The sequence below is a fragment of the Lutra lutra genome, chromosome 9 (genome assembly GCF_902655055.1).
Source record: "Lutra lutra chromosome 9, mLutLut1.2, whole genome shotgun sequence".
Taxonomy (NCBI): Eukaryota; Metazoa; Chordata; class Mammalia; order Carnivora; family Mustelidae; genus Lutra; species Lutra lutra.
In genome coordinates, this window is record NC_062286.1 from 128905851 (window position 1) to 128931901 (window position 26051).

At 47.2% G+C, this 26051-nt stretch overlaps 2 protein-coding genes across 3 annotated transcripts; one reads left to right on the forward strand and one right to left on the reverse strand.

Annotated features, from left to right (window-relative positions):
• Positions 1–6537: 6537 nt before the first annotated feature.
• WFDC5 (WAP four-disulfide core domain 5) lies at positions 6538–11176 on the reverse strand. Of its 2 annotated transcripts, none has more exons than XM_047747112.1 (4): positions 10952–11176; positions 7647–7787; positions 7424–7564; positions 6538–7014 (listed from the first exon to the last, which is right to left on the reverse strand). In XM_047747112.1, exons 1-4 carry the CDS (start codon positions 11034–11036, stop codon positions 7001–7003), a joined length of 381 nt encoding a protein of 126 aa, XP_047603068.1. In that variant the 5' UTR covers positions 11037–11176; the 3' UTR covers positions 6538–7000. The 2 variants fall into 2 exon arrangements, with proteins under 2 accessions (XP_047603068.1, XP_047603070.1); XM_047747114.1 differs by having other exon boundaries at positions 6538–7039; positions 10952–11167.
• A 12539-nt stretch (positions 11177–23715) lies between these two features.
• PI3 (peptidase inhibitor 3) lies at positions 23716–25732 on the forward strand. The gene is made up of 3 exons (XM_047747115.1): positions 23716–23824; positions 25077–25310; positions 25558–25732. Exons 1-2 carry the CDS (start codon positions 23746–23748, stop codon positions 25307–25309), a joined length of 312 nt encoding a protein of 103 aa, XP_047603071.1. The 5' UTR covers positions 23716–23745; the 3' UTR covers position 25310; positions 25558–25732.
• The last annotated feature ends 319 nt before the right edge of the window (positions 25733–26051 follow it).

Sequence of the window (26051 nt, forward strand, 5' to 3'; positions counted from 1 at the left end):
ATTACCTCACAGTTCCTACAGGTCACAAATCTGAGCACACCATGACTGAATTCTCTACCCAGAGTCTCAACACGTTAAAGTCAAGGTGTCAGCCAGGGCTCTGGTTCTCATCCGAAGTTTCACTTCTGAGCTCACAGATTGTTGGTGGGATTCATTTCCTTGCTGCTGCAAGACTGAGGTCACCTTTTCCTGCTGGCTCTCTGCTGGGGATCACTCTCAGCTTCTACAGGCTGCCTGCAATTCCTTGCCACGTGGCCCATGGGCAGTTCACAACATGGATGTTTGCTTTCTTTCAGGCAACCTGGTGTGTTGACTTCCTCTTCTTCAACCAGCCAGAGAAAGTGCTCTGCTCTTAAAGGACTCACCTGCTTAGGACAGGCCCACCCAGGACAGTCTCCCTTTCCTCAGAGAACACATTTTACATATTCCACTTACACTCAAGAGGAGGAGATGATATATGGGGAGAAGGAGAGGAGAGGGTCCCTGGGAATCATCTTAGAATTCTGGCTCCTATATCCACGTACAGTGAATCTCATTTTGATTAATCACATCTCACATGCTTATTGCCCTCATGTGGCTAGTGGCCGCCATATTGGACCACGTACCTCTAGGCTCTTCCACTTCAGTCCCTCCCTCCAAGTAAGAAGTTAGAGCAGGATGTTTGCAATCATCTTGCCTAATTACCTCGTTTTTTCAACAAAGAAACTGAAGCAGATCTGTGGAGAAGCAGATCTCCCATTTCCTGGTCCAGTACTCTCTAGTAGCCTTCACTGCCCCCCAAAACTTAGGGGGTACCTCCGTCCTGGAGTTGAGCAGTAGCTTCCCAAAAGAGAAAAGACAGACCTCTTTCCCAAGGGCAGAAGACATGGAAACTGGGATCTGTTTCATCCCCTGATCACAACTAGGATCTGGTTTCCTCCCCAGATCATGTGGGAAGTACATGCAGTGTTAGATTAATTCATGAGTGATAGGAATGGGAAGAGGGACATTATGGACCTCTGAGGCTAAAGTGGGTAGCCATACCCATTATGTGCCATGAATGGGCTATGCCCAAAATTCTCCTTCAGTCCCTGGCCGGAAACGCCCATCTGAATCCATGAGGTTTTACCCTAAACAGTAAGCTTGATGTTGCAAAAAGTACAGAAATTTTTGTAATTAAGTAGACTAGCTGTGAGAAGCAGCTTCTAAAATGTGTCCCAGTGATATCTCCCTCCTGGTATTCACGCCATTGTGTAATCCCTTCCCCTGGAGCCTGGGCAGGATTTCCTCATTTGCCTCTAATGAGCAGAATATGGCAAAGGTGAGGGAATGTTGCTTCCAGGATTAGGTAACATAAGGTTGACTTCCTGCTGTTTTCAATGGAGCAGGGTGCCATTCTGGCAATGACCAGAGGGCAATGTCTGGCCAATGACGAACTAGAAACTGAGGAAACCAATCCTGTAGCTCTCATGGAACTGGAGTTCTGCCAGCAACCATATGAACTTGAAAGTGGATCCTTCAAGACGCCGTTAAAACTCCAGCCCCTGGCTGCACACCTTTATTTCAGCTTTGTGAGGCCCTGAAGCTGAGGACCCAGCTAAGTGGTGCCAGAAACTACGAAATAACAAATGTGTGCTGTTCTAAGCCACTGCAGAAGTGGTAATTCGGTACCCGGGAAAAGATGATGAATACATTGGGTTTGCAGCCTGCCTTTACCGCTGAATGCCTGTGGGATCACGAGCCAAGTGATGTCTCCCCTTGGATTCTTACCTTTCTCGTCTGTAAAATGGGAACAACGCCCACCTTTCAGGAGTGTGCTGAGCAGGAGCACATGCTGTTTCCTCTCCAGGAACAAACTCTTCCCCCTTCCTTTACCCAGCATCTCAGTTATGAGTCACTGTAGTTCCAAGAGCACAAAGTGACCCACGGTGGCCTCTCTGGAGAGGAGGTGATTTTTCCCACAGTCCAGGTACAGCCGCCCAGAAATGGCTCTAGAGACCCAGGCTCCTTGACTTTTCCTCCCCTGTTCTTCTTGTGTGGCTCTCATCCCTGTAACAGGGGAGGCCCGTGTTTTGTCCATATCCCCTCGGATCCCTTTGCCACCTTTGTGCACACTGGCTCCTGGCACGCTTTCCCTCCTAATAGCTGGTATCCGTATTTCTTTGTCAAAGGGTCCTGGAGCCTGCAGCAGCTCGCTCTGCCTGCCACAGGGAGAGCCTGAAGTGCCTGGGAATCGATGTCCTCCTGCCCAGAGTTGTTACCTGATGACTGATGGGTACAGAGACATTAATGCTCCAACTCTTTTGCTCCACGGGACAGCTCTAAAGAGTGACCTGCTCTTGTCTCTAGAACCCCTCCCTTCTCCCCTTCCTGCTTGTCGTCACACCCCTGCTAGCCTCCCCTCCCCCTACCACCCTCTGGTATACCTCTCTACTCCCAGACCCATTCTTCCTGGAACATTCCCAAACCATCACTATCTTATGAATCTTCATCTAAAGATCTGCTTTCAGGGACCCCACCTAAGACAATCCTTAAGGTCGCCAGATAGCTGTTCCAGCTGCAGCATCCATGTTCCAGAATTCTGGACAAAGTACAAATGGATGATGGGCAAGAGACAGATCGGTCTCATCTGGTAAGACTACAAGGGCTTCCTAGGAAGCCCCTCCCAGTACTTCCCCAAACTTCTGACTGGCCAGTCCTGGGTCTCATGGTCATCTCTAGCTGCAAGGGAAACACTTTTTTTTTTTTTAACTTAATTTTTACTTTTTAAAGTTAGCGTATAATGTTCTTGTAGTAAATCTTAAGTTACAAATGAATTAAGTTTTTACAAATGTGTGCATCCACGTGAATGCTGCCCAAGTCAAAATATAGAATGTCACCAGCATCCCAGTAGGCTGGGGGAAGGAGGGAGATGGCTGGATGTTTCCAAATGGGGACATTTCTGTGGGTAAGGAAGAAGGGGAGAATGGATGACTCGCAGTCACATGCTTGGCTAACTCCTACTTAAATTCAATATCCAATATTCAATATTTCAATATCACCTCCTTCAGGAAATCTCTGGTCTCCAGGCTGAGCTAGGTTTTCCCCGGCATCCCACAGTCTCCTGAGGAGGACCTTGTCCACCTCTGTAGCTGGGGCTTCGTCCTATCCTCTAGGGCATGAGCTCTGTGATGAAACCCTCTAGAGCCCCTCCTAAGTGCTCAGCAAACTTTGAATGAGTGAGGGAGGAAAATAGGATTGGAGGCTGAAGACCCAGCATCCTGGACACAGATGTCCAGCCTCCCAGAACACTTTCCAGAAGGGCAGTGGAGATGGAGCTGGAGGGACTGGACTTTGGTGGCTGAGGACAGAGTTGGCACTGCCAAGCCCAATGCCCAGACCCGAGGGAGCAGGTAGCTAGTTGGCCAAGAAGCGGAGCAGGAGACTCTGGGAGAGACTGTGTAGATGCTGCCACCTATAGCCAGAGAAGCCCTGGCCTGTGACTCGTCACCTCCTGCTGCTCCAGGATCCTAGCTCAGGGCGCAGGGCCTCAGTTCAGCCCTGGGCACCTAAGCAGCTGCATTCTAACCCGCTGGCCTGGGATCCTTCTCCTGGGGCCCCCTAATTTTCCTCCTGACTCCTTTCTGGAAAGAAACTCAGGGCGGTGCACTGGGTTCCAGCTGCCTGGAACTGAGACTGGTCACTTAACCTTCTTGGCTCTTTGGGATCCCATGTCTCAGATGTGCAAACTGAGTCTTTAGAGCTGGAAGGAATTCTCAAAGATGGGATGTAATTAGTGTCGTCAGTAAGGATGTCAGCTTTGGCATCCCGCTGCTGGGCTTTGAATCCCAGCTCCACTACTTACCAGCCGTACATCCTGGCCAAATCGACCTCGTTGTGCCTCAGTTTCCTCATATGTGCAATGGGAGAAAATGAAGCCTACACAGTGAGGCTGTGAGGACGTAATGAGATTGTATGTGAAGTAATTAAAGTGACACCCAGCACAGAGTCAGGGCTTTCATTTCAGCTGTTGCTGATTTTATTAGTAGCTGAGGGGTAATACGATATGGCTGAATCCTGGCTACTTCGCCTCTTAACTGGGAGTCTTGGGCAAGTCTCTCTCTCTTTTTTTTAATTTTATTTTTTATAAACATATAATATATTTTTATCCCCAGGGGTACAGGTCTGTGAATCACCAGGTTTACACACTTCACAGCACTCACCATATAGCACACACCCTCCCCAATGTCCATAACCCCACCCCCCTCTCCCAACCCCCCTCTCCCCATCAACCCTCAGTTTGTTTTGTGAGATTAAGAGTCAGTTACGGTTTGTCTCCCTCCCAATCCCATCTTGTTTCATTTACTCTTCTCCTACCCCCTCAACCCCCCATGTTGCATCTCCTCTCCCTCATATCAGGGAGATCATATGATAGTTGTCTTTCTCCGATTGACTTATTTCGCTAAGCATGATACCCTCTAGTTCCATCCACGTCGTCGCAAATGGCAAGATTTCATTTCTTTTGATGGCTGCATAGTATTCCATTGTGTATATATACCACATCTTCTTTATCCATTCATCTGTTGATGGACATCTAGGTTCTTTCCATAGTTTGGCTATTGTAGACATTGCTGCTATAAACATTCGGGTGCACGTGCCCCTTCGGATCACTACGTTTGTATCTTTAGGGTAAATACCCAGTGGTGCGATTGCTGGGTCATAGGGTAGTTCTATTTTCAACATTTTGAGGAACCTCCATGCTGTTTTCCAGAGTGGTTGCACCAGCTTGCATTCCCACCAACAGTGTAGGAGGGTTCCCCTTTCTCCGCATCCTCGCCAGCATCTGTCATTTCCTGACTTGTTAATTTTAGCCATTCTGACTGGTGTGAGGTGGTATCTCATTGTGGTTTTGATTTGTATTTCCCTGATGCCGAGTGATATGGAGCACTTTTTCATGTGTCTGTTGGCCATCTGGATGTCTTCTTTGCAAAAATGTCTGTTCATATCTTCTGACTTGGGCAAGTCTCTTAACTCAAAAGTTCTTCTTGTCAAATGGCAATAAGCATGCCCACCTCCCTCAGGGTTATGGGATGGATGAATGAAATGATGTTTTAGAGTGTGAGGCATGGAATGGGCATTCACTCAAGAGTCACAATCATTATCTGAATTCAACAAGCTTTCACTGTTATAAATCTATAAGAAATGCCTCCCTCCCCAACCCCTCCATCTCACTGGCTTCCTATCACAAACCTTTATTTTGTTCTGGCAGGTGAAGGGATTGGCAGCTCAACTTCGGGCCTGCCTCAGCTTTCCTTCATCCCAAGACCAGTGGCTTCTGGGCAAGCACTTCTCATGGCAGAGGACGGAAGCTCCAAGAAGGCCGGTGCCTTGCCTTGGGACTGGCACATGTCACTTGAGCCCACATCCCATCAGTTTCAGGGCGAAGCCCTAAACCCCTTGGCGGGGCATGGGTGCTCTCTCCCAGGGAAGCCATGGTAATGGTGGGGAGGGAAGAGGCATCTCTGGGCAAACAGTGCAATGTACCCTATTATCTGTGTCGACCGCTTGAGTTTATAGATGGGGAAACTGAGGCCCAGAAGAAAAGGAAATATCCAAGCTCACAGGGCATCAGTGACCCACAGATTATTCTTCTCCTTCTCCTCCTCCTCCTTTCTTGGGCCTCAGCATGTATCCCTATAATCAGCATTTGCTGATTTTGAGTTCAGTCACTTGAGCCCCATGAGAAGGACTATGGCAGTGAAGAAACAGGATTCTCTCCATCTTCCAACAGGGCAAACAGAATCCCTGAGCGGTGACTCACCTGTGACCACACTACTACGTCAAAGGAACAAGGAAAGAAAACCCAGGATTCCCAACTTGACCTGGACGGTGGACTGGCCAACCCCAGATTCCATCAGGGCACAAGAGGAAACCCAGCAGATAAAGCAGAGAGGAATCTGCCTGGTTCCCGCCCCTCCCCAGAGTGAGTACTGAGTGACTGGGACAGCCAGGAATCCAGCCCTTTGGTTCCAGGAGTGTCCCTTGGGATGGCTGTCATTCTCTCATTGACCCCCTCCCCTGCCCTCTTACACCTGGACTACAGACTGACCCTTGAGAAATCCAAGTGAATGAGGTATTGTCCAATGTGAGACAGACTCTCCCATAAATAATGACATCCCAGCTGTTCAAGCAACATTCCCCAAATGTGGAGCAATTTGAAATGATCTTAGGGCGGACCTGGATGCGACATTCTACAACACTGACTCTTGAGAAAGTTGTCTTCTCAGTCCTTCTGATTACCCCACGAAAGAGGTCCCAGTTTTGAGAAGTGTGTCTTTAACGTGTCTTTAACCCTTGCTAATCTTCGTTTATTACCAGAGCCAGAGAGCAGCCTTTGGGCTCACAGTGTTGGTAGGTGGCAGCATCTAGGTAGAATTTAATACCATTATGTAATATTGTTTCATCTGACAACATTTACTTTATTGGACCTTAGCTATTTTCACTGCATTTGCTTTTACAACTACATTTTATTTGTGGCAAGTGATCCTGCCTATTCCATTTATAGTGATGATGTCAAGGTTTTCTTTTGAAATAAACTTATTTATATACCAAAGTGAGTCCATTCAGAGAGAGACATTAGATAACTAGTAGTGTAGGCAGTACACAAGATATCACGATGCTGTTTTGCAGGTGTTGCAAGAACAGTGGAAAGGGGTATGCAAATAGATAATGTCTGGAAAACTCTGCTAGAACATACGTTCGAAGTGGCTGGGCTGCCTCAGGGAGGGGTTTGGGCCCCTCAAAGAGGGGCCTACCTGAGTTGGGTATTTTAGGCAGAGAAACACGCAAGGAGACGGGGCTGTGGTGCAGCATGGCGGGAGTCTATCTGTGCACCTTGACTCCCAGGAGGAGAAACCAGCGGTGGATGGTGGCAAGGGAGGGGGCAGCAGATCAGTGTTCATCAGAAGGTTGGAACTGCCTCAAGCAGAGACAGAGGTATCCAGGTGGCAGGGTCCCAGGCCCCCATCAACATCTCTTCCTGCTAGAGACCCCATCCTCAGGATCCAAAACCAGAATTAGACTGGGGAGAGAGAAGGAAAGAGTTACGCCCCCCATTGCAGGACTCTGGGATCTTTAGAAACTTGGGTCCTCCCTCCACCCCATCAGCCTAGCCCTGGGGGTGGGGAGCACTGAGGCAGGGTGGCCCAACCTCCTTCACAAGGGCCAGATGAAGCTCAGAGCCATTGTGAGATCAGCAAGAGAATGGAGGATCGCCAGTTCCTCCAGGTCCCAAAGGGTCCTAACAGGACCCCTTCCCTCCCCCACATCCACTTCCCAGGTCTGATGTAGACAGCCCCAGGCTCCTGGGAAGGTAAGTGTCCCATTAGACTTATTGACCTGGAAGGACATCTAATGCTGGGGCTAAGAGAGGGAGAGAACCTGGCTCAGGTGCAGAGGAACGTACCTTGGACAGGGTTGCGACAGTCTCGGCCACAGGCCCCGAGGCAGCACCGACTGGAGCCCCTGCAGTCTGAGTCCTTGTTACACAGGTGCTGTATGGGGCTGAGGCAGTGCAGGTGGTCCTCGGGGCAGTTGCCCCGCTTCACTGCAACACAGGGGTTGGTAAGCCCTGCCCTGTGCCCAGCCCCGGGGCTTGGGCGCCAAGCAGGGCGGAGGAGGACACTCACCGAAGACCATGGGGACACACTGGCGGAAGCAAGCTTTGTAGCAACACTTCATCCTTGAGGGACACTGGCTGTCATCCATGCAGTGGTCAGGCACCGAGAGGGGACAGGGCCCATCGTCCGGTGGGCAGCCCCCAAATTTCTCTGCAAGAGAACCCCCAAGTCTTGTAGCTGGAGGCAGCTCTGAGTCATGTAGTAAGCACCTGGGAATCACGAGATCCAAATTCTCTATTCCTTATTTCTTGCCTGTCCTTTGGCAAGCTTTTGTGTTGTTTTGTTTTTTGTTTTTGCTGTGGGGGGGGGGGAGTAGACTTGCTTTTATTTGTATAATAAGTATAATTGTATAATTTTATTTGTAAATAAGTATAATTGACGTAACTTGTTAGTTTCAGGTGTACAACAAAATGATTTGATATTTATATATATCGTGAAATGATCACCGCAGCAGGTCTAGCTAGCGTCTGTCCCCATGCAGAATTAGAAATTTTTTTCTTATGATGAGAACTTTTAAGATTTTCTCTCTTAGCAACTTTCAGATAAGCAATGTAGTAAATTACTTATAGTCACCATGCCGCCCTTATATCCCCACAAATTATTTCTCTTATAATTGGAAGTTTGTACCTTTGACTCCCTTCCTCCACCTGCCCTACCTCCTACCCATGTCCCCTTGCAAAGACCAATCTGTTCTCTAAGAGCTTGTTTTTTTGTTTGTTTGTTTGTTTTGATTTCTTGGTTCCAACGTGAGATCATACAGCATTTATCTTTGTCTGCCTGATTTGTCGCCTTCAGTGTAACATCTTCAAGGTCCGTCCACATTATTGCAAATGGTTGGCAAATTTTTTTATTTTGTTTTTTGGACTGCAAGCCTCAGTTTTCTGTCTGTGGAATGGGAAGCTGGACTCCTTCCTTCCAGGGCTGCTTTGAGACTCAGATGACATGAAGGATGGCAACAAATGAAGTTCAACACTGGCATCTGGGCCAACAAGGTCGTGCCTGGCCCAGGGCTGCCCACCTCCTTGTGTTCATCCTCAACACCTTTTCCATCCTGGGCTCCTGCTCTGCTCCCATCTGCTTCTCTTGGAGGGGTCTTCTTTTGCGGGTGCTCTGCACAGTGCTCTCTCCTCTAGTGGAAACACGGCATCCTTGGGAGACCCTCCTTCTCTGACCCCCGCTCCCCAGACTAATTAGGTCAGCACCCCGCACTCTTTCCTTCAGAGTTTGTGACTCTGCATCTATCTGTCTGCTTCTCTCCCTTGGCCGGAGGCTACGAGAATAGATCCCGTTCCTGCTTCTCTTTCCATCAGACCGAGGTACGGTCTTTGATGCAGACCACCAGCGCTCAGCGACTGTTAGAAAGGAAGGATTTTCAAGTGTCTCCCAGCATCGTCAGCTGTCATCAGGCTGCTGCACTGTCACATGGCCGGCCGTTATTGGGCACACCTTGTACTGTGTGCTTGCCCTGTTGCATGTGGCCTTGTGTCAGGGATCCGTATGAACTTGGTCTTTGAGGTCTTTGAACTTGGTTCTCTGACAGTTCTAGAATGCTCTGTCCCAGAGCTGATCTAGCTATTTTTCTTGTTAGGATGTTGGGCCATTTCCAGATTTCACGCAGAAGGCTTGAATCAGTATCTTCTTCCACTTAGAGGAGAAAGTCAAGGGTTGGAAGGGCAGTGATTGTCCAGACCCACAGGGACCTGAGCTAGGACTTTGAGTCCTCTGGCCTCTTACCCCTCTGCTCCGGCCACCACTGAGTCCTGGGGAGGATGGAGGCTGGTCCCAGGCCTTCACTTTAGCATGTGAGAAAAGGTTCAAAAGCCTCCAACAGCAGCTGCAGCCAGTGCCATGACTGTACCTTGCATCTCCCTTCCCCTTCCAGCCCCATCTGCACGCATAGGGGACACCTTGCTTACACAGCAAGTGCTCAAAACCCACTTCACTAGGTCCATCGGGTTGTCTTACACTGAATTGTGCCCCTGCTGGAGAAAGGGCAGCTAGTCTGTGAAGGTGCCCCCTACTCCGATAAGCCCCTCCTCCCCGGCTGGGAGTTGGTGAGACCCCAGGAGGCTCTGAGGTCCAGGGGGGTAGCCCTGGCCAGAAGAGCTCAGGCCTTGGGGAGTGAGCCCAGAGGAGAGGCCTGAAGTCTAAGAGGGTCTCCTTGTGGGCTGGGGTGGAGTGGAGGGGACCTGGTCATGCAACCAGGAGAGCTCCTGGGAGGAGCGGCCAGGAGCTGAGCCTTGAGGAATAGAAAGACAGGAAGAGAGAGTCAGAACTGGCATTTCAAGTAGCTCAGTTTTCTCAGCTGCAGAATGGGGATAAAAATAGTCCCAATCTCTCAGCATCTCAGTGAGGAGCCACATGAATCACAGCCAGCAGGGGTCTGGCCTTGGAACTCACCAGCATCCTTCCCTCCTCAGCCAGGGCCTGAGCACTCTGCTCCCCAAACCAGCTCGCGCCCCAGGGAGAGAGCCCAGCCTCGGAGGAAGGCATAAGTTAGGCTAGAGGGAGCAGAGAGGATGTCAGGAGCTGCTCCCCAGCATTGTGGAGGAGGGAACCTGTCCCCATTACTGTCATCTTCCCCCAAGGGAGGGCCAGGGATGCATGGGTGTATGTAGGTCATGGCGTTCCAGTCCCAGAAAAGCAGGAAGCGGAGGCCTTCCCCAGGTGGGGAGGCACCTGTCCAGCCTCGCAGCCCCAACGTTCCTCACCTGTCAACAGGTCAGCCCCAGCCTTTTCGAGGAGGCTTGGGAGAAGAGAGGTAAGGGTAGAGCTTCCTCCCAAAGATCCCAGAAACCACAGCCCTACCTAGTTTGGGAGTCCCTCATGCCACCGATTGGCCCCTGGGACCCGGGAAGAACCTGAGAAAGTTGGAAACAAGATGGGCAAAGGCCAGGCCAGGCACAGCCTCGGTAGCAACAGAAGATGACAGAGAGGGTCATCGTGCTGCCATGTGGGCCCACGGAGCCTAATAATCCACAGAGACAATGAGGGAAGAGCAGGTATGGACAGGTTTGCTCCCCCCTCCCCCAGAGACACAAAGAGACACGCGTGTGCACACACACACACAATCCCACACTCAGATATGTAGACGACACCGTGACCTTGGCAGGAGGACCTTCACAGCTGCAGACGGGGCAGGCTGGCAGCACAGAGATGTACCAACAAAACACCGGCTGCTGGAAGCATCCAGAAGCTGGCATCCCCAGCTACACACACAGACGTCACACTGCACTGCCTCCCCCAACCCTCACTTTCCCCAGAGACATAAGAACTACCCTGTCCCTGGAGCAGAGGAAGCCACCCACACTCACCTCCCTTCTTCCTGGAGGAGGCAGCAGGCAGCTGGCTCCCCAAAGCCAGGAGGGCCACCAGGAGGAGAAGGCTCCAGGCCCTCATGTTCCTGCTACAGGCACTTAATAAGGCCAGGGGCCCAGGGCGCCCTAAATTGACCCCTGCAGCTCCAGGGAGGCCAGAGCAGCTGAGTCAGGGGAGGAAGGAGATGAGGTGGATGGTGAGGTTCTTATTTGCCTCGTCCTGGCCCCGCCCCCTGTCCACGAGCCTCAGGGCAAGTGTGCTTGAGCAAGAGCTGAAGATGGGTAGGTGGGAGCAGGGGCTGGTGTTGGGGTCCAGGATCCAGTCCTGCCTGCTGGACTTGGACTGTGATCTCCAGTAAGCCGGCTCCCTCTCTGGGCCTCAGTTTTTCTCATCTGGATAAAGAATGAAGGTTGTTGAGGCAGGAGATCACTGTCCTGGCTCTCTCAGGTCCTGTGGGGGAGCAGTGGCATAGGCGGGGGACAGGAGTCAGCTTTGAATGGCAAGAAGGGGGTGGCAGTGTTCTGGATGCCAAGGAGGAATTAGGGTTAAGGTCAGAGCTCCCTGCTGGAGAATGTGGACTGGGGCAGGCACAGTGAGTGAGGCCAGCTCCGGCCTCTCCTCCTGGGCTTCTGCGGAGAAGAGAGAAAGAGACCTTCCTGCCACTGGTGAATCACATCCAGTGGCATCTGGTAGAACCGCCCTCTGCCTGGGACTGGCTCAGGGCTCAGGGTGGTTGTTTGTTTGGCTGAGGTGACTGGTCACAGCAGATGTAGGTGGCTTCTGGGACCCCTTCCCTGGCCCTAGGAGATCCTGAGCAAGAAATCATCACCGCCAAGGACAGCACCTTAGATATCAAATCATTTGGCTTCTGCATCTGGTGGAAGAAGCCCTGCGGCTCAGGGTCTTCTGGGGCCCCAGACAGAGGCTCCCACAGAACCATAGGACCTTCCCACGACTTGGGGAGGTCAAGATCATCCTCGCCACCCTCCCACTTGAAAGATGGGGGAACAGAGGTCAGAGATGGGAGGGAACTGGCTAAAGGACCCACAGTTGATTCCTAACTAAGGTGGGACTTCTGTCATTGCCTGCCCATGATCCCCATCAGTTACTGGGCCTTGGAAGCCAGGCCTTACTTCATCTGACCCTAAGAAAGGAAGAGGTTATTCCATTCCAGGACAACCCTCACAGCCGGGAAATTTGTCACTGGGTTTAACTAGAAGCCCTTGTGCTATATTCAAAGCTCTCAGGAAAACAGGGACCTTATATTCTATGATCTGATGTTTCTTTTGGAATAAAAGGAGAATATGGGGCTACCCCCCCATTACAAACTACACGTGTATATTGAATAAATGCTTTTTCAATTAAGACGATTTTGTAGACATTTACCTGTGTCCTCCAATATCATCATTTTTAATGATTACATGGTATTTTGTAGGACTGATATGCTAACACATAGTTGCCTATGGTGAAACATACGTTTCCATTTTTTTTTCCCTACTCAAATAAAGCTGTGGCAACAATCTTTGTATGTACATTTTGGGTCATATCTCTATTTTCTTAGGGTAAATCTGTCAAAATAGAAATGCTAGGTCAGTCAAAAGGTACAAACTTCCAGTTATAAAATAAAGAAGTCCTGGGGTTGTAATGGACAGCATGGTGACTACAGTTAGTAACATTGTATTGCATATTTGAAAGTAGCTCAGAGAATAGATCTTCAAAGTTCTCATCACAAGAAAAAAGTTTATAGGTGATGATAAATGTTAACCAGACTTGTTTTGGTGGGAAAATATAAATATCAAATTACTCTGTGTAACTGGAAACCAATATAATGTTATATGTCATTATATTTCAATAAGAAACCTCAAAAACAAAAACCAATGTTTAAAAACCAAAACAGGGGCACATGCCTGTCTCAGTCAGTAGAGCATGTGACTCTAGATCTTGGGGTTGTGGGTTCAAGCCCCACGTTAGGTGGAGAGATTACATAAAAATAAAATCTTTAGGGGTGCCTGGCTGGCTCAGTGTGTTAAAGCCTCTGCCTTCGACTCAGGTCATGATCCCAGGGTCCTGGGATCGAGCCCCGAATTGGGCTCTCTGCTCAGCAGGGAGCCTGCTTCCCCCTCTCTCTGCCTACTTGTGATCTCTGTCTGTCAAATAAATAAATAAAATCTTTTAAAAAATCTTTAAAAAATAATGAAACAAATAATACATTATATGTTAATTTTATAAAATTTAAAATAAAAAAATAAATAATAAACCCAAATAAAAACCCAAACCAATAAACAAAAAGAAATGCTAGGTCAAAAGGAGTGATTGCGGGGCGCCTGCGTGGCTCAGTGGGTTAAGCCTCTGCCTTCAGCTCAGGTCATGATCTCAGGGTCCTGGGATCGAGCCCCACATCGGGCTCTCTGCTCAGCAGGGAGTCTGCTTCCTCCTCTCTCTCCGCCTGCCTCTCTGCCTACTTGTGATCTCTCTCTCTGTCATATAAATAAGTAAAATCTTTAAAAAAAAAAAAAAAAAGGAGTGATTGCTTTTCAGGTTTTGAATATCCAGTCAAACCGCATTTCAGGAAGGAAGTAAATGAGTGTATGACAGCCTCCAGCTGTCTCTTGCTTTTGTCTGCCGGGTATCTGTTCCTTTTGTGGAGTCATTGCTCCCGAGTCCTGTGATTCTGGTTGGCTGCCAATCACCAAGTACTTCTCCAGTCACTGGTGAGGGCACTTGACTCAGGTTTGAATAATTGGACTCTACTCTTACCCAACCCGCTCCTCCATTCAAATCCTGAACAGAGGAGGCAATGCTATAAAGAGAACAGTCTAAAATTCTGTTGTTGATTACAACCAAAGATCCCTAACAGATATACTCACTAAAGAAAGACAGGATGCTAAAAGAAAAGTATATAACATCTTTGCCAATGGGAATGTATGTCATTTTATTTCTTTATTATTTTTAATGACTTTATTTATTTATTTATTTGTAAGAGGGAGAGAGAGGGAGCACAAACACGGGGAGCGGAAGGCAGAGGGAGAAGCAGGCTCTCTGCTGAGCAAGGAGCCCGATGCAGGACTCTATCCGAGGACCCTAGGATCATGACCTGAGCCGAAGGCTGTTGCTTAACTATAGAGTCACCCAGGTGTCCCCAAAAACCATGTTAATTCTTTAATCCATCTGACATTTATGTTGGCACTGTGTGTGTGACATAGGGGAATACCTTTTTTCTAAGTTATAATACCTTTTTTCTCAGTTTCTTCTAAGCAGCTGCCTTGGTATCATTTAGTGAATAACAAACTTTGGCCATTGGTTGGAAATCAGAACTTTATAAAAAAAAGGAAGTCTTATATGTAACAAGGGACATTTCCAGGTTTTCTGCTCTTTTCCCTCGACTGGTTATTCCTGGGCCAGTACAACTTTTGTAACTTTAGCTTCTTCAAGATATCTTCAAGACGGGTGGTGTTCATTACCCCTTGCTAATCTACCTCTTCAGTTGTCCCTGACACAAGGATTCCATTCTTCCAGATGAACCTAATAATCTTTTTTTTAAAGTTACAAGAACAAATGTGTTGCTTTTTGTTAGACATTTTACCATAAAAATTTTCAAAACTACACAAAAGAACAGTAAGTACTTTTATGAAGCCTTGTCTTCCCATCACCCAGATTCAACAATGAACATTTTCCCCCAGCCTCGGTGAGATGTAATGGACCCATAGCTCTGTGTAAGCTTGAGGTGCCCAATGTGGGTGATGTGATACATCACAATATGTGGTACATGTTGCAAAAGGCTTCCCAGGAAAAGATTTGTTAACACATCCTCTACTTCACCCAATTACAATTCTGTGGTGGTTGTTATGGTGTGAACATTACATTTTATTTCTTTCTTTGTATTTATATGAGATGATGGTGTTAACTAAACTTACTGTGGTCAACATTTCATGTTCTATGTAAGTTAAATCATTGTGCCATAAGCTTAAACTTATATTGTGCTACTTGTCAGTTGTATCTCACTAGAACTGGGGGGAGGGAAAAGTGAGCAGAATTCAGCAAGGAAAATGAAAAGCTCTACTCTCTTAGCAACTTCCAAGTATAGAATACAGTATGGAGAGCTGTTGTCACCATGCTGTACATTAGCTCCCTGGAATGTAGTCATCTGATAAGTGGAAGTCCCAATAATTAACATTCTCCGACACTTCCTTCCTGAATACCCCACACCCCTTTCCTGGCTGGTGTATTTTAAGGTAAATCCAATGCGAGGGGCACCTGGGTGGCTCGTTGGTTGAGCCTCTGACTGGTGATTTCAGTTCAGGTCATGATCTCATAGGTTGTGGGGTCAAACCCCTCATAGGGCTCTTGACTCATTTGGGAATATGCTGGAGATTTTTCCTCTGTGCATGTGCACATATTAGCATTCTCTCTCTCTCGCTCATTAAAAAACAAACAAACAAACAAAAAACCTTTAAAGTAAATCCAGCTCATCTCACATTTTACCCTTAAATACTCCAGTATATGTCTCAAAGAAATAAAGACATTTTCTCACATAACCCTGATACTGTTGTCATACCTAACAAAATTAACAGTAATTTTTTAAAATCTAATGTTCTGTTTGTATCCTGTTTTTCTTATCATCTCAGAAATGACTTTGTATGGTTGTTTGTTTAAGTCAGAACGCAAGCAAGGTGCTCATATCGCGTTGGCTGTAATGTCTTCTGTTTCTTTTAATGTAGAACATTCTCTCCAAATCCTGTTCCTCCTCTTCCTTCCCTTTCTTCTCTTCCTTCTTCATGCAATTTATTTGGTGAACAAAACAGATGAAGAGTTCTGTAGTGTGTCCCACACCACTTTCCTGTGATACCTTTCAACATACTTCTCTATCCTTTGTATTTCCCGGAGATGGACATTAGCTGTAGAGGCTTCGTGGGGTTCAAATGTCAAGTCTGACTGTCAAGAATATTTCTCAGGTGGATGCTGTATGCTTCCTGTCTCTTCACTTCAGGAGGAACACGGGCCTCGCTGACCCCTTTTAGTGTGGTGAAGATAGAGCAGTGCATTGTAGGAGATGTCTCCTAAGATTCCATTGAGAAGCTGTGCTCCCCAATTTAAGAATGGCAAACAGATTGTGGGGTGAGAGTTAGGCACCCTATAAATGTCTGGTCCTGGTCAAAAATTCACCTCATGATTTCAGAAACCATGGATAATTATCACCCGAATCAATGATTTCATTAGGGGTTGCAGAAACCCACCAGGTTTTGGTTCATAATATAAATTATGGTGGCCAAGGTGGACATCTTTACCTCATGGAGGCTTCATGTTTTGGGAAGAGCGTATGTTTAAAAAATTTCTTTTGTTATGGAAAATTTCAAAGACTGTATCTAAATCTTTTTTTTTTTTTAAATGTCATGTAGTAGGGTGCCTGGGTGGCCCAGTGGGTTAAGCCCCTGGCTCGGCTCGGGTGATGATCTCAGGGGTCCTGGGATCGAGTCCCACATTGGGCTCTCTGCTTGGCAGGGAGCCTGCTTCCCTCTCTCTCGCTCGCTCTGCCTGCCTCTCTGCCTACTTGTGATCTCTCTCTGTCAAATAAATAAAATCTTTAAAAAAAAATGTCATGTAGTAAAGTTTTGTAGATATTTTTCCCCCAGAAAATTTCTGTACATTTCTAGATGAGTTTATTTGTAGGTGTTTTATAGATTTTGATAATGTTGGATAGGAATTTTTTTTTTGCTATTTACTAACTAGTTCTTGGTATTGTTTAATGATATGAGTTAATCCAACTTATTTTACCCAGAGAAGTCCTGTAATCCTTTAGCCTCTTGAAGTTTAAGCTGTGTGTTTGCAGGATGGGGAGATAGGAAGCGCCCCCTAGGGGCTGTTAACGGGAAAATGAGATAGTGCACGTGCAGTGTTTGGTACTGAGCCCGAGACAGAAAATGTTTAAAAATATGAGTCATGGGGGGCACCTGGGTGGCTCAGTCGTTGGGCATCTGCCTTCGGCTCAGGTCATGATCCCAGGGTCCTGGGATCGAGCCCCGCATCAGGCTCCCTGCTTGACGGGAAGCCTGCTTCTCCCTCTCCCACTCCCCCTGCTTGTGTTCCCTCTCTCGCTGTGTCTCTCTGCCAAATAAATAAATAAAATTAAAAAAATATATATGAGTCATGGTCACGACTTACGCTTTTTTTTGGCCAGGCCTGGAGGTCAGGCACTGGTCCTGGCTTAGACTTTAAGCTGCCCTGGTGTCAAGGTTCTTCCCCAGCCCAGCCCACCTTTTGTTCCTCTATCCCTGGAGAACAGGGGGAGGAGTGGGACCAAGGCTTGTGTCTTCCTGGAGGGACAGGGAGAGGCATGGGGTTCTTTGCTTGCCCAACCCCATCCTTCCACCTCTGCTTCCCATCGCCACCCACAGCAGAAAGCCAACCCCCCTAAAAGTTAAATTTTTAAAAGTTAGTTTCAGAGAAATGCGAACACTTACATTCACTTCCGTGTAAAATCTAAAAAACGAACAACCGCACCAAACTCAGAGAAAAAGAGATCAGACTTATGGATCCCAGAGGTGGGGGTGGAGAGAAGGAGAATTGGAGGAAGGGGGTCCAAAGGGGCAAACTTCCAGTTACAAATAAATAAGCACCAGGGATGGAATGGACAGCACGAGGACCACAGCTAACACTGTGTGTGACATACAGGGTCATTGTAAAGAGAGTAGATCCTAAGAGTCCCCATCACAAGGAGAATAGTTTTTCTCTTTATTCTGTTGGAGAAGATGGATATTAACTAAACCAACAGTGGTGATCATTTCGCAATAGATGTGAATCAGACCACTATGCTGTGTACCTTAAACTTACATAGTGATGTATATCAGCTATTTTTCAGTAAAACTGGGGGGGGGGGAGTCGACTTTACTCAGGTATAATTTCTTCCCATTAATTTTTTCTCAAAAGGAGTTAATTTTATTCTCAGTGGAGGAGTTAACGTATTCCGACCCCATTAAGACCCGCGTTGCATCTAAACCCCTCAAGTTCGATGAAGAAAAAAACAAAAACTGAGGCTCAGAGAGGGAAAGCTATTTGCCTGAGGTCACCCAGCAAGTTGGGGGTGAAGCTGAGACTAGAACTAATTTCCAGGCCAGTGTTTTCTCCACAGCCCTCCAAGCGGCTCCTCCTGGGGCTTTGGTCTCCCTTGGAGCTTTCATGGAACAGAGCATGGGACTGGTGCATAGACAGCAGACATCCAAGTCTGTCTAGGAAGCCTCTTCCCTGCTTTAGGCTCCCGTCACCCCCCAAGTCTGTCCTGCCCCCAAGATATAGGTATCTGGGGGGACTGCTCACTCTATTGAATGACTCTAAGGTGTCAGGGACCAGGTGTCACCTCCTCATTTATTTCTCAAAAGAGACCACCGGAAGAGGTTTCTCTGTAATCAGGGGGATGGAGGCCCGTGGAGATTGAATCTCAGCCTCTAACAGGGGAGGGCAGGGGCCTCCCAGTGGCAGGCGCAGCATGACTTTCCTGCTATTTCTGGGGCTTCCTTGGGCACTGGGAGTCCCTAAAGAAAGGAGGGAAGGGGACCACAGAGTGGGACTCAGCATGTGTCTGGTGAGGTGGCAGGACCGGCAGAGAGGAGGTCAGGGTGAGAATGGGTGTAGCTGGTGGGGACCTGCCTGCAGATGTGGAGGTTGGATTTCCAGATGTCCAAGGGCCAATGTGAAGACTTCAGTGTCCTCAACTCCCTGTGTTCGTTCCTGTGCCTTAGAGAGAACAGCCACCTCTGCCGGTCTTCACAGAGCGCTCTCACGTGGCAGATGAAACGCAGTGGTCGGCCAGGTCCAAGGTTACCTCTCAGACATCTGGGACTGGTTACGCTGCACCATTTTATTCTTACCCGGAGTACAACAGCTCCAACTTCTCCACCTTCTCGCCAACACTTGTCTTTTTCCATTAAGATAAAAAAATTGTATAGTCACACTAAGGCGTGTGAAGTGGTATCTTGTGATTTGGGTTTGCCCTTTCGCATTGGCTAATGATGTTGAGTATCTTTTCATGGGCTCACCGGCTTTTTATGTATCTTCTTTTTTTTTTAAATTTTTTTATTTGACAGAGAGAGAGAGAGATCGCAAGTAGGCAGAGAGGCAGGCGGGGGAATGAGAAGCAGGCTCCCTGCTGAGCAGAGAACCCGACGAGGGGCTCGATCCCAGGACCCTGGGATCATGACCTGAGCCGAAGGCAGAGGCTTAACCCACTGAGCCACACAGGCACCCCTGATTCCATAGTCTTTTTACTTCCAGGACAAATTAGTTGTGGGAAAAAAAAAATCATCAGTGTGTACTTTTTTTCCTTGAGTGATTTTAAGTTTTGCTCTGCTGTTTTCTGGCTCTCATTCCATCTGATTTTTTCTTCCAATTTTGTTTTTGTTTTTGTTTTTTGAGGGAAGTTGACTTCTTGGAAGCTTCTGTGTCTATCTTTACAGCCCGAAATTTTATTCACATGTGTCTTGTGTTTACTGTGGTGTCAACTTCCAATATGTAGATTGGAGCCTGCTTTTAGTTCAGAAATATTTTCCTTGATTAGGGTTTTAAACAATTCTTTAATTTTGCTCCTTTGGTTTTCTTCTTTTGTTTGTGTGTTTTGGTTTTCTTCTTTGTGCAACTTATGTGTCTCTTACATCTCTATTGACTTTTTATACTGAAGACTTTCTCTGAAATCATTTTCAAGCTATTTTTCATTTTCAGTTTGTGGTTCTTTGCTTTTCATATTTTCTTTCCTTTTGTCCTTACTTGGTCTTTATTTCTGGAATGTTTTTGTCCTTGTCTTCCATTTCTCCCCTGAGCTCTCTCAGGTTTCTCTTCACATCTTCCTGTTGTCTTGCTATTTCTTCTTTGAATTTCTATATTTCTGCTTTATGGTGGTTCCTATGGTTTCAATTGACTTCAGTGATTTTAGACATTTATTTTAGAATATCCTTTTTTTTTTTCAGGTTTGCGGTGACATTTTACTGAAGATTGAAAAAATCCTGCTTTAGATGTTTTTAAGTGTCGTTACTCATTTCTGCTTTTAAAAAAATAGTATTTTTTTTTTACGGGTGCCTGGGTGGCTCAGTGGGTTAAGCCGCTGCCTTCGGCTCAGGTCATGATCTCAGGGTCCTGGGATCGAGTCCCACATCGGGCTCTCTGCTCAGCAGGAAGCCTGCTTCCCTCTCTCTCTCTCTCTCTGCCTTCCTCTCCGTCTACTTGTGATCTCTCTCTGTCAAATAAATAAATAAAATCTTTAAAAAAAAAATAAATAAAAAAAATAAAAAAATAGTATTTTTGCATGGCTTATGTGATTTTCGCATTTCTTCCTTATTTTAAAATCAGTAGATTTTCACGGACCAGCTATTGAAGGGAGTATCTTACCTGAGCAGGAGGGGTGGGAAGTTAGACTGGGTTTCTTGCTTTCTTAGCTCAAGGGCTCCCTCCTCTGTTGCTACAATAATGGGTGGTTCCTCCAATACGTGGACTTGTCCTGATTCTTAGGTACTCCTCTGAAACAAGAGGGCTCCTCCCATGAGCCATGGCCAGAGAGATATTGCTGCAGCATTTCAAGATGATAACTTCTCTCCTAAATACACCTCTTTCTTCTCCCTTGTGCATTTTCTTATTTATTTTCTCTCTACAGGTGGGCACTTTCCTTCTGGGAGGTGAATATTTGCTGATGTTTGGAAGTGTATGTAGAGGATGGACCAGGGGGCGTGAACAGTGGCGTGAAAAGAGTAGACGGCTGTGTGCTCTGTGCAGTTTCTTCATCAACGTGGATTCACTTGCTCCCAACACGTCTTCCTGCAGCGGCTGGCAACCCAGTAACTACCTGTCCCAGACTCTTCCACATCCAGACCGCAGATGGGATTCGAGTTCCTACAATCACACGTGTTCATACTATAGCTGGATTCTTTTTCTGCTGGAACTACCTAGAGTGATTTCTTTCAACGACATCTGAGTTATTCCTGACACACACTATTACATTTTTACATTATGACACTTTTTTTAAAGATTTTATTTATTTATTTGACAGACGGAGATCACAAGTAGGCAGAGAATCAGGCAGAGAAAGAGGAGGACGCAGGCTTCCTGCTGAGCAGAGCCTGATGCAGTTCTCGATCCCAGAACCCTGGGATCATGACCTGAGCCACCCAGGCGCCCTGTTTATGACACTTCTATTTTAAGCATTCCTTCTCAACACTGAGACTACTGGTTACATATATCTCATTGTTTATTTAGGTATAACTGTCAATTATATTGTTTTCTTCATTCACATGATTCCTTGAGTTCTGTTTTCTATTACTGATTATAATTTTCTTTGATATTTCAGATCATAATAGTGACTTTTTGTTGTGACAAGTGAAAAAATTAGAAACTAGTATGTGTAAAGGAAAACCTACTCATCTGTTTTTTTTTTCCCATTCCCGTCACTGTGATGAAAGCAATGTTAAGAGCGTAGTGTGTACTCTTTCATACCTTTCTCCTTTCTCCTACATAAATAAAGGCATTTATAGCATTTTTATGTGTTTCTACTGAAGTATTATCAAGCACATATATTATCCTCTAACGTGTTTTCCTGTTGGTAAGATTTAATGAATATTTCTAGAATTCAGTACACAGAGATTTAGTGATATTCATTATTTTCCCAATTTATTTATAAATGTAACAGGATCACACCAGACATGATAAGCTTTTTGGAGAAACAATACTTTTTTGTTTCTTCTTATTTGCGTTTTTATCCCTCTATCTTCTTAACCTCTATCCTCCCATCAACTCTTCAGTGACCCTGTATTAATAGGATGTGCAGCCTTCTGAAGAAAATATAGCCAGATTTGTTTAATATAACCATATTAAAACCATGTCCTCACTATGTGCAAAGTAGCCAAAAAATAGGAGGTAATGTCCAATAAGATGAGAAAAGGAGGCTACCTCGAGTTGTTCTGAGCAGGTCTTAGAATGACGTATAATTTTTTATTTGCAAACCCTACCACAAAGGACCTTTCTCCATAATTTATAAAGAGTTCTTAAAAATTAAGAAGAAAAAGGTTGATAAATCTATTAAAAAGTGGGCAAAGGAAAAGAAGCCTTCAGAAAAAGAAATGTAGGGGCACTTGGGTGGTTCAGTGGGTTAAAGCCTCTGCCTTCGGCTCAGGTCATGATCCCAGGGTCCCCGGATCGAGCCCCACATCAGGCTCTCTGCTCGGCAGGGAGCCTGCTTCCTCCTCTCTCTCTGCCTGCTTCTCTGCCTACTTGTGATCTCTGTCAAATAAATAAATAAAATCTTTAAAAAAAGAAAAAAGAAAAAGAAATGTAAGTGGCTTCTAAAATATGCAAAAATGAAAATGAGAGAAATGTTAACTAAAAACATCAGTGAGGCATGACTTCCCACCTATCAGATTGATAAAAAACCCCAAATTAGATACACTGTCTGTACCAGAGCCTGGATGCACACAGGTGCTTTCATTCACTGCTTGTGTGGATACAAAATGGTATAACCCCCATCAAGGGACATAAGACAAGAGTACAAAAATTTCAAAAGCATTTGAGAGATGGTAACTATATGAGTTGATGAGTATGTTTATTAACTTGATGGTGGCCATCTTTTCATAATAATGTGCATTTATAGTAAAACATCATATTGTACACATTAAATATATATATATATATATATATATATATATATATATATAAAATTCGTTTGTCAATCATACCATAATAAGCTGGAAAAAATTTTCAAATGCGTTTAATCTTTGTACCAGCAAACCTACTTCTGGGACTCTAGCTTACAAGTTAATGCAAAAAGTCACATGGGGCTACTTTGTAACAGTGAAAGGCTGAAAACCACCCAAGAGAGGAGCAGTTTGGGTTTCTGAAAAGTGAAGGTCATTCATAAATGACTTGCCCTGCAGCCTTGGAAATACGCACACACACACACACACACACACACACACACACACACCCCTCAAGGGAAATTACCAATCAACCCAAGTACTAGAATGTTACCAAGAACCAAAAATTTAAACCAACCCGAGTCCTTCTCACCCATCCAAAATGTTTCTTGCCTCCGTTCCAGAGTTAACGGCTATCCTAGATTTCATGCTGATGGCTTCCTCATTTTCCTCCACCCGAGTAAATGAGCTGTACCACATATATAAGCACTCCTAACAATCTATTAGTGTTCCTTAGACTTGAACCTTATACACAAGCCTATAATTCAAAATATTTTCTCTTGAGGCTTGAACTTTTCCCCAGCATTATTTTAATTAGTGTTGTTATGTAAAATCTAGAATCCCACCTTCCGGATTACTTAGGTGGTACATCTCAGAGATGACCCTTGTAGTGATGTGTCATTAGAGTTTCAAGACAAATTTGTCTTTGAGAGTTTTCCTCAGGGCCAAGGGACATGAAAGTGAAGCCCAGCTTGATGCTGGGAGGGGTGAACTGTTCAGGCAGGCCTGGGAGGGCCTGCGAGAACAGGGAGTAATGGGAGAACGCCCGGCTTTGAAATCAGGAATGCTGGACCAACCAGCCAGTCCTGCTTCTCCGTGAGAAAGTGGGACAGCTCTTGGAGTTACCAGAGGTGATGTAACCCAGTGTCTGCCATTTTTCCCTGTGAACAATCCTTGGGGACAGCCCCAAGTTGCCTCCCAGGATAGGGGTGGATCCTTCCTGGTAGAATTAGGAACTGTAGGTCTTGTCCCATAGCAAACCACAGACCCACCCCCCCTGGCACCAGGCCATGCTGGGCTGCATAAAACGAGTCAGCTTCAGCTCTTAGCCACACACCTGAGACAACATGAGACCCAACAGCTTCTTGGTCCTGGCAGTGTTCCTTTTCCTGGGGATCCTGGTGGCACAGGCAGCCGTCAGCGGAGGTGAGTAGGCAAGTGGCCTGGGTGAGGCTGGGTTGGGCCCTGCCAAGGAGCACTCTTGGAAGGCCACGGGCAGGGCTGGATCTCACATTTTTTTTTAAAAAAAACTTTTTATTTATTTATTTATTTATTTTTAAGATTTTATTTATTTATTTGACAGACAGAGATCACAAGTAGGCAGAGAAGCAGGCAGAGAGAGAGGAAGGGAAGCAGGCTCCCTGCTGAGCAGAGAGCCCGATGCGGGGCTCGATCCCAGGACCCTGAGATCATGACCTGAGCCGAAGGCAGAGGCTTTAACCCACTGAGCCACCCAGGCGCCCCCAAAAACTTTTTATTTATTTATTAGAGAGAGTGAGAGAGAGAGAGTGAGCGAGCAGGAAAGTGGGGAGGGGCCGAGGGAGAAGCAGACTCCCCACTGAGCAGGGAGCCCAATGCGGGACTGGATCTTGGGACTCGATCTTGGGACCCTGGGATCACAACCTGAGCCCAAGGCAGTCAGTTAACCGACTGAGCCACCCCGATGCCCATAGCTCGCACACTGTGGTCTGTGGCTGCTCCCGCTGTATCCGGAGAGAGAGGAAGTGGTCCAGTAGCACCAGCAATGCTTTCCACACCAAGACTGAGATAGCGGGACGATTGCTGGAAGGCGTGTTGCTACGTGGTCGTGGCCTTAAGTGTGGATACCTGCGCAGAATGTGCAGTGAAGTGAGAAGCCCCAGGAAGCTGGGCCTGGGTGTGGGGTCTGGCCCCTGCCTGTCTGTCCCCTGAAGGCACCTGGGTAATCAGCCTCTAAAAGGAGGTTCCACACCGACGACACCTCAGAAGTCATGTGGTGTGAAGACCCCCCGTTTACAAGGAAGGACACTGATCGTCCAGACAGTCTTCAGAGCCTCCGTGAGGGAGCTCGGGTGTCCTGGTGGGTGTCTCAGGCTCTTCTCCCTCCCTCAAGAGCACCGTGTGTCCTTTTCCTCTGCGAGTCACCCCAGTCTGGTCTCTCCTCCTGAGAGAACTTATCATGGAGGGTTGAGGGGAGAGACGGACACCCAAGGGAACCATGATCCTAGAGATCCTCCCCGCAAAGCCCGGGGCACAGCCTTCCCGGAGCACTGACCCCAGCTAGCCCAGATGACCCCGCCTGCCCCCAGGCAGAGGTTTGGGAAACAGTGCTGCGAGCAGTGGCTGGCCGCGGGGGAAAGACCAGATAGTGAAGCAGGCACATGGGGTCTACATGTGATGACATTTGTTCTTTCAACTATTCCTCCTAAAGGGCAAGGTCGTGTTCCGGTCAAAGGACAAGATCCCGTTAGAGGTCAAGATCCAGTCAAAGCCAAAGTTCCCGTGTCCACTAAGCCTGGCTCCTGCCCCCGCATTCTGATCCAGTGCGCCATGTTGAACCCCCCGAACCGCTGTCTGAGAGACAAGCAGTGCCCAGGGGCCAAGAAGTGCTGTAAGGGCGCTTGTGGGCTGGCCTGCTTGGATCCCCAGTGAGGTGAGAACCAGGGGAGGAAGAGGGGACCCTGAGGGCACAGAGAAGGCTGAGCAATGGGGAATGACCCCAGCTGAGTGAGAGAGAGGTTGTGGGGAGGTCACTGAGAGACTGAGGGTCTCAGAGCCCATGACTGAGTCCAGAGGGGGTTGTCACCTGGACGTGACCCTGCCCCCCCCCCCCCCCCCCCCCCGCTATCTCTGACTGCTTTGAGCTGCCGAGTCACCTCTCCGGTTCTCTTCTCTCCCAGCCAGGTGGAGCCTGTCCTTGTTGCACCTGTGACGTCCCCAGAGCTGCCGGTCCGGACCCCTGTCCCACAGGCCTATCCCTCCCTGAGCATTCTGCCTCCCGCCCAGGATGCCCAAGTCCGGGCTTGGTTGCTTCCCTTGTTGACCTTGCAATAAAAGACGACTTTCTGCTCCATTTGCTTCTGGCGCCCATGACGTCTGTGCTTCTGGAAGCCCCAGAGAGATGGGTAGGGAGCTAGGACTCCCTCTCCCTGGTGAAGGAGAGCAGAAGGCGATTACAAGAGGTCCATTCCTAGGGCTTAATACTAGAAATCCACTAGTCGACCCCAGACCCGGAGTCTGCATTTCCCTGGGGAATTTTGTCTTTGATCTAAGACCAGAGAAATAAGAAACAAAACGTGGCACCAACTGCAGGCAGTTTCCTTCCTCTCCCATCAACCCCGTGTCCTGATCTGGTTATCACCAGCCCTCCTGGTGTGACCAGCCAACCCTAGTG

Coding starts and splice junctions, on each gene's coding strand:
- WFDC5 (XM_047747112.1), bottom strand. CDS start 11,036: ATGAGGGCCTGGAGCCTTCTCCTCCTGGTGGCCCTCCTGGCTTTGGGG. Junction 7,788..10,951: donor CTCCTCCAGGAAGAAGGGAG/GTGAGTGTGGGT, acceptor GTTCTCTTGCAG/AGAAATTTGGGGGCTGCCCA. Junction 7,565..7,646: donor GTGTGTCCCCATGGTCTTCG/GTGAGTGTCCTC, acceptor CCTGTGTTGCAG/TGAAGCGGGGCAACTGCCCC.
- PI3 (XM_047747115.1), top strand. CDS start 23,746: ATGAGACCCAACAGCTTCTTGGTCCTGGCAGTGTTCCTTTTCCTGGGG. Junction 23,825..25,076: donor ACAGGCAGCCGTCAGCGGAG/GTGAGTAGGCAA, acceptor TTCTTTCAACTA/TTCCTCCTAAAGGGCAAGGT.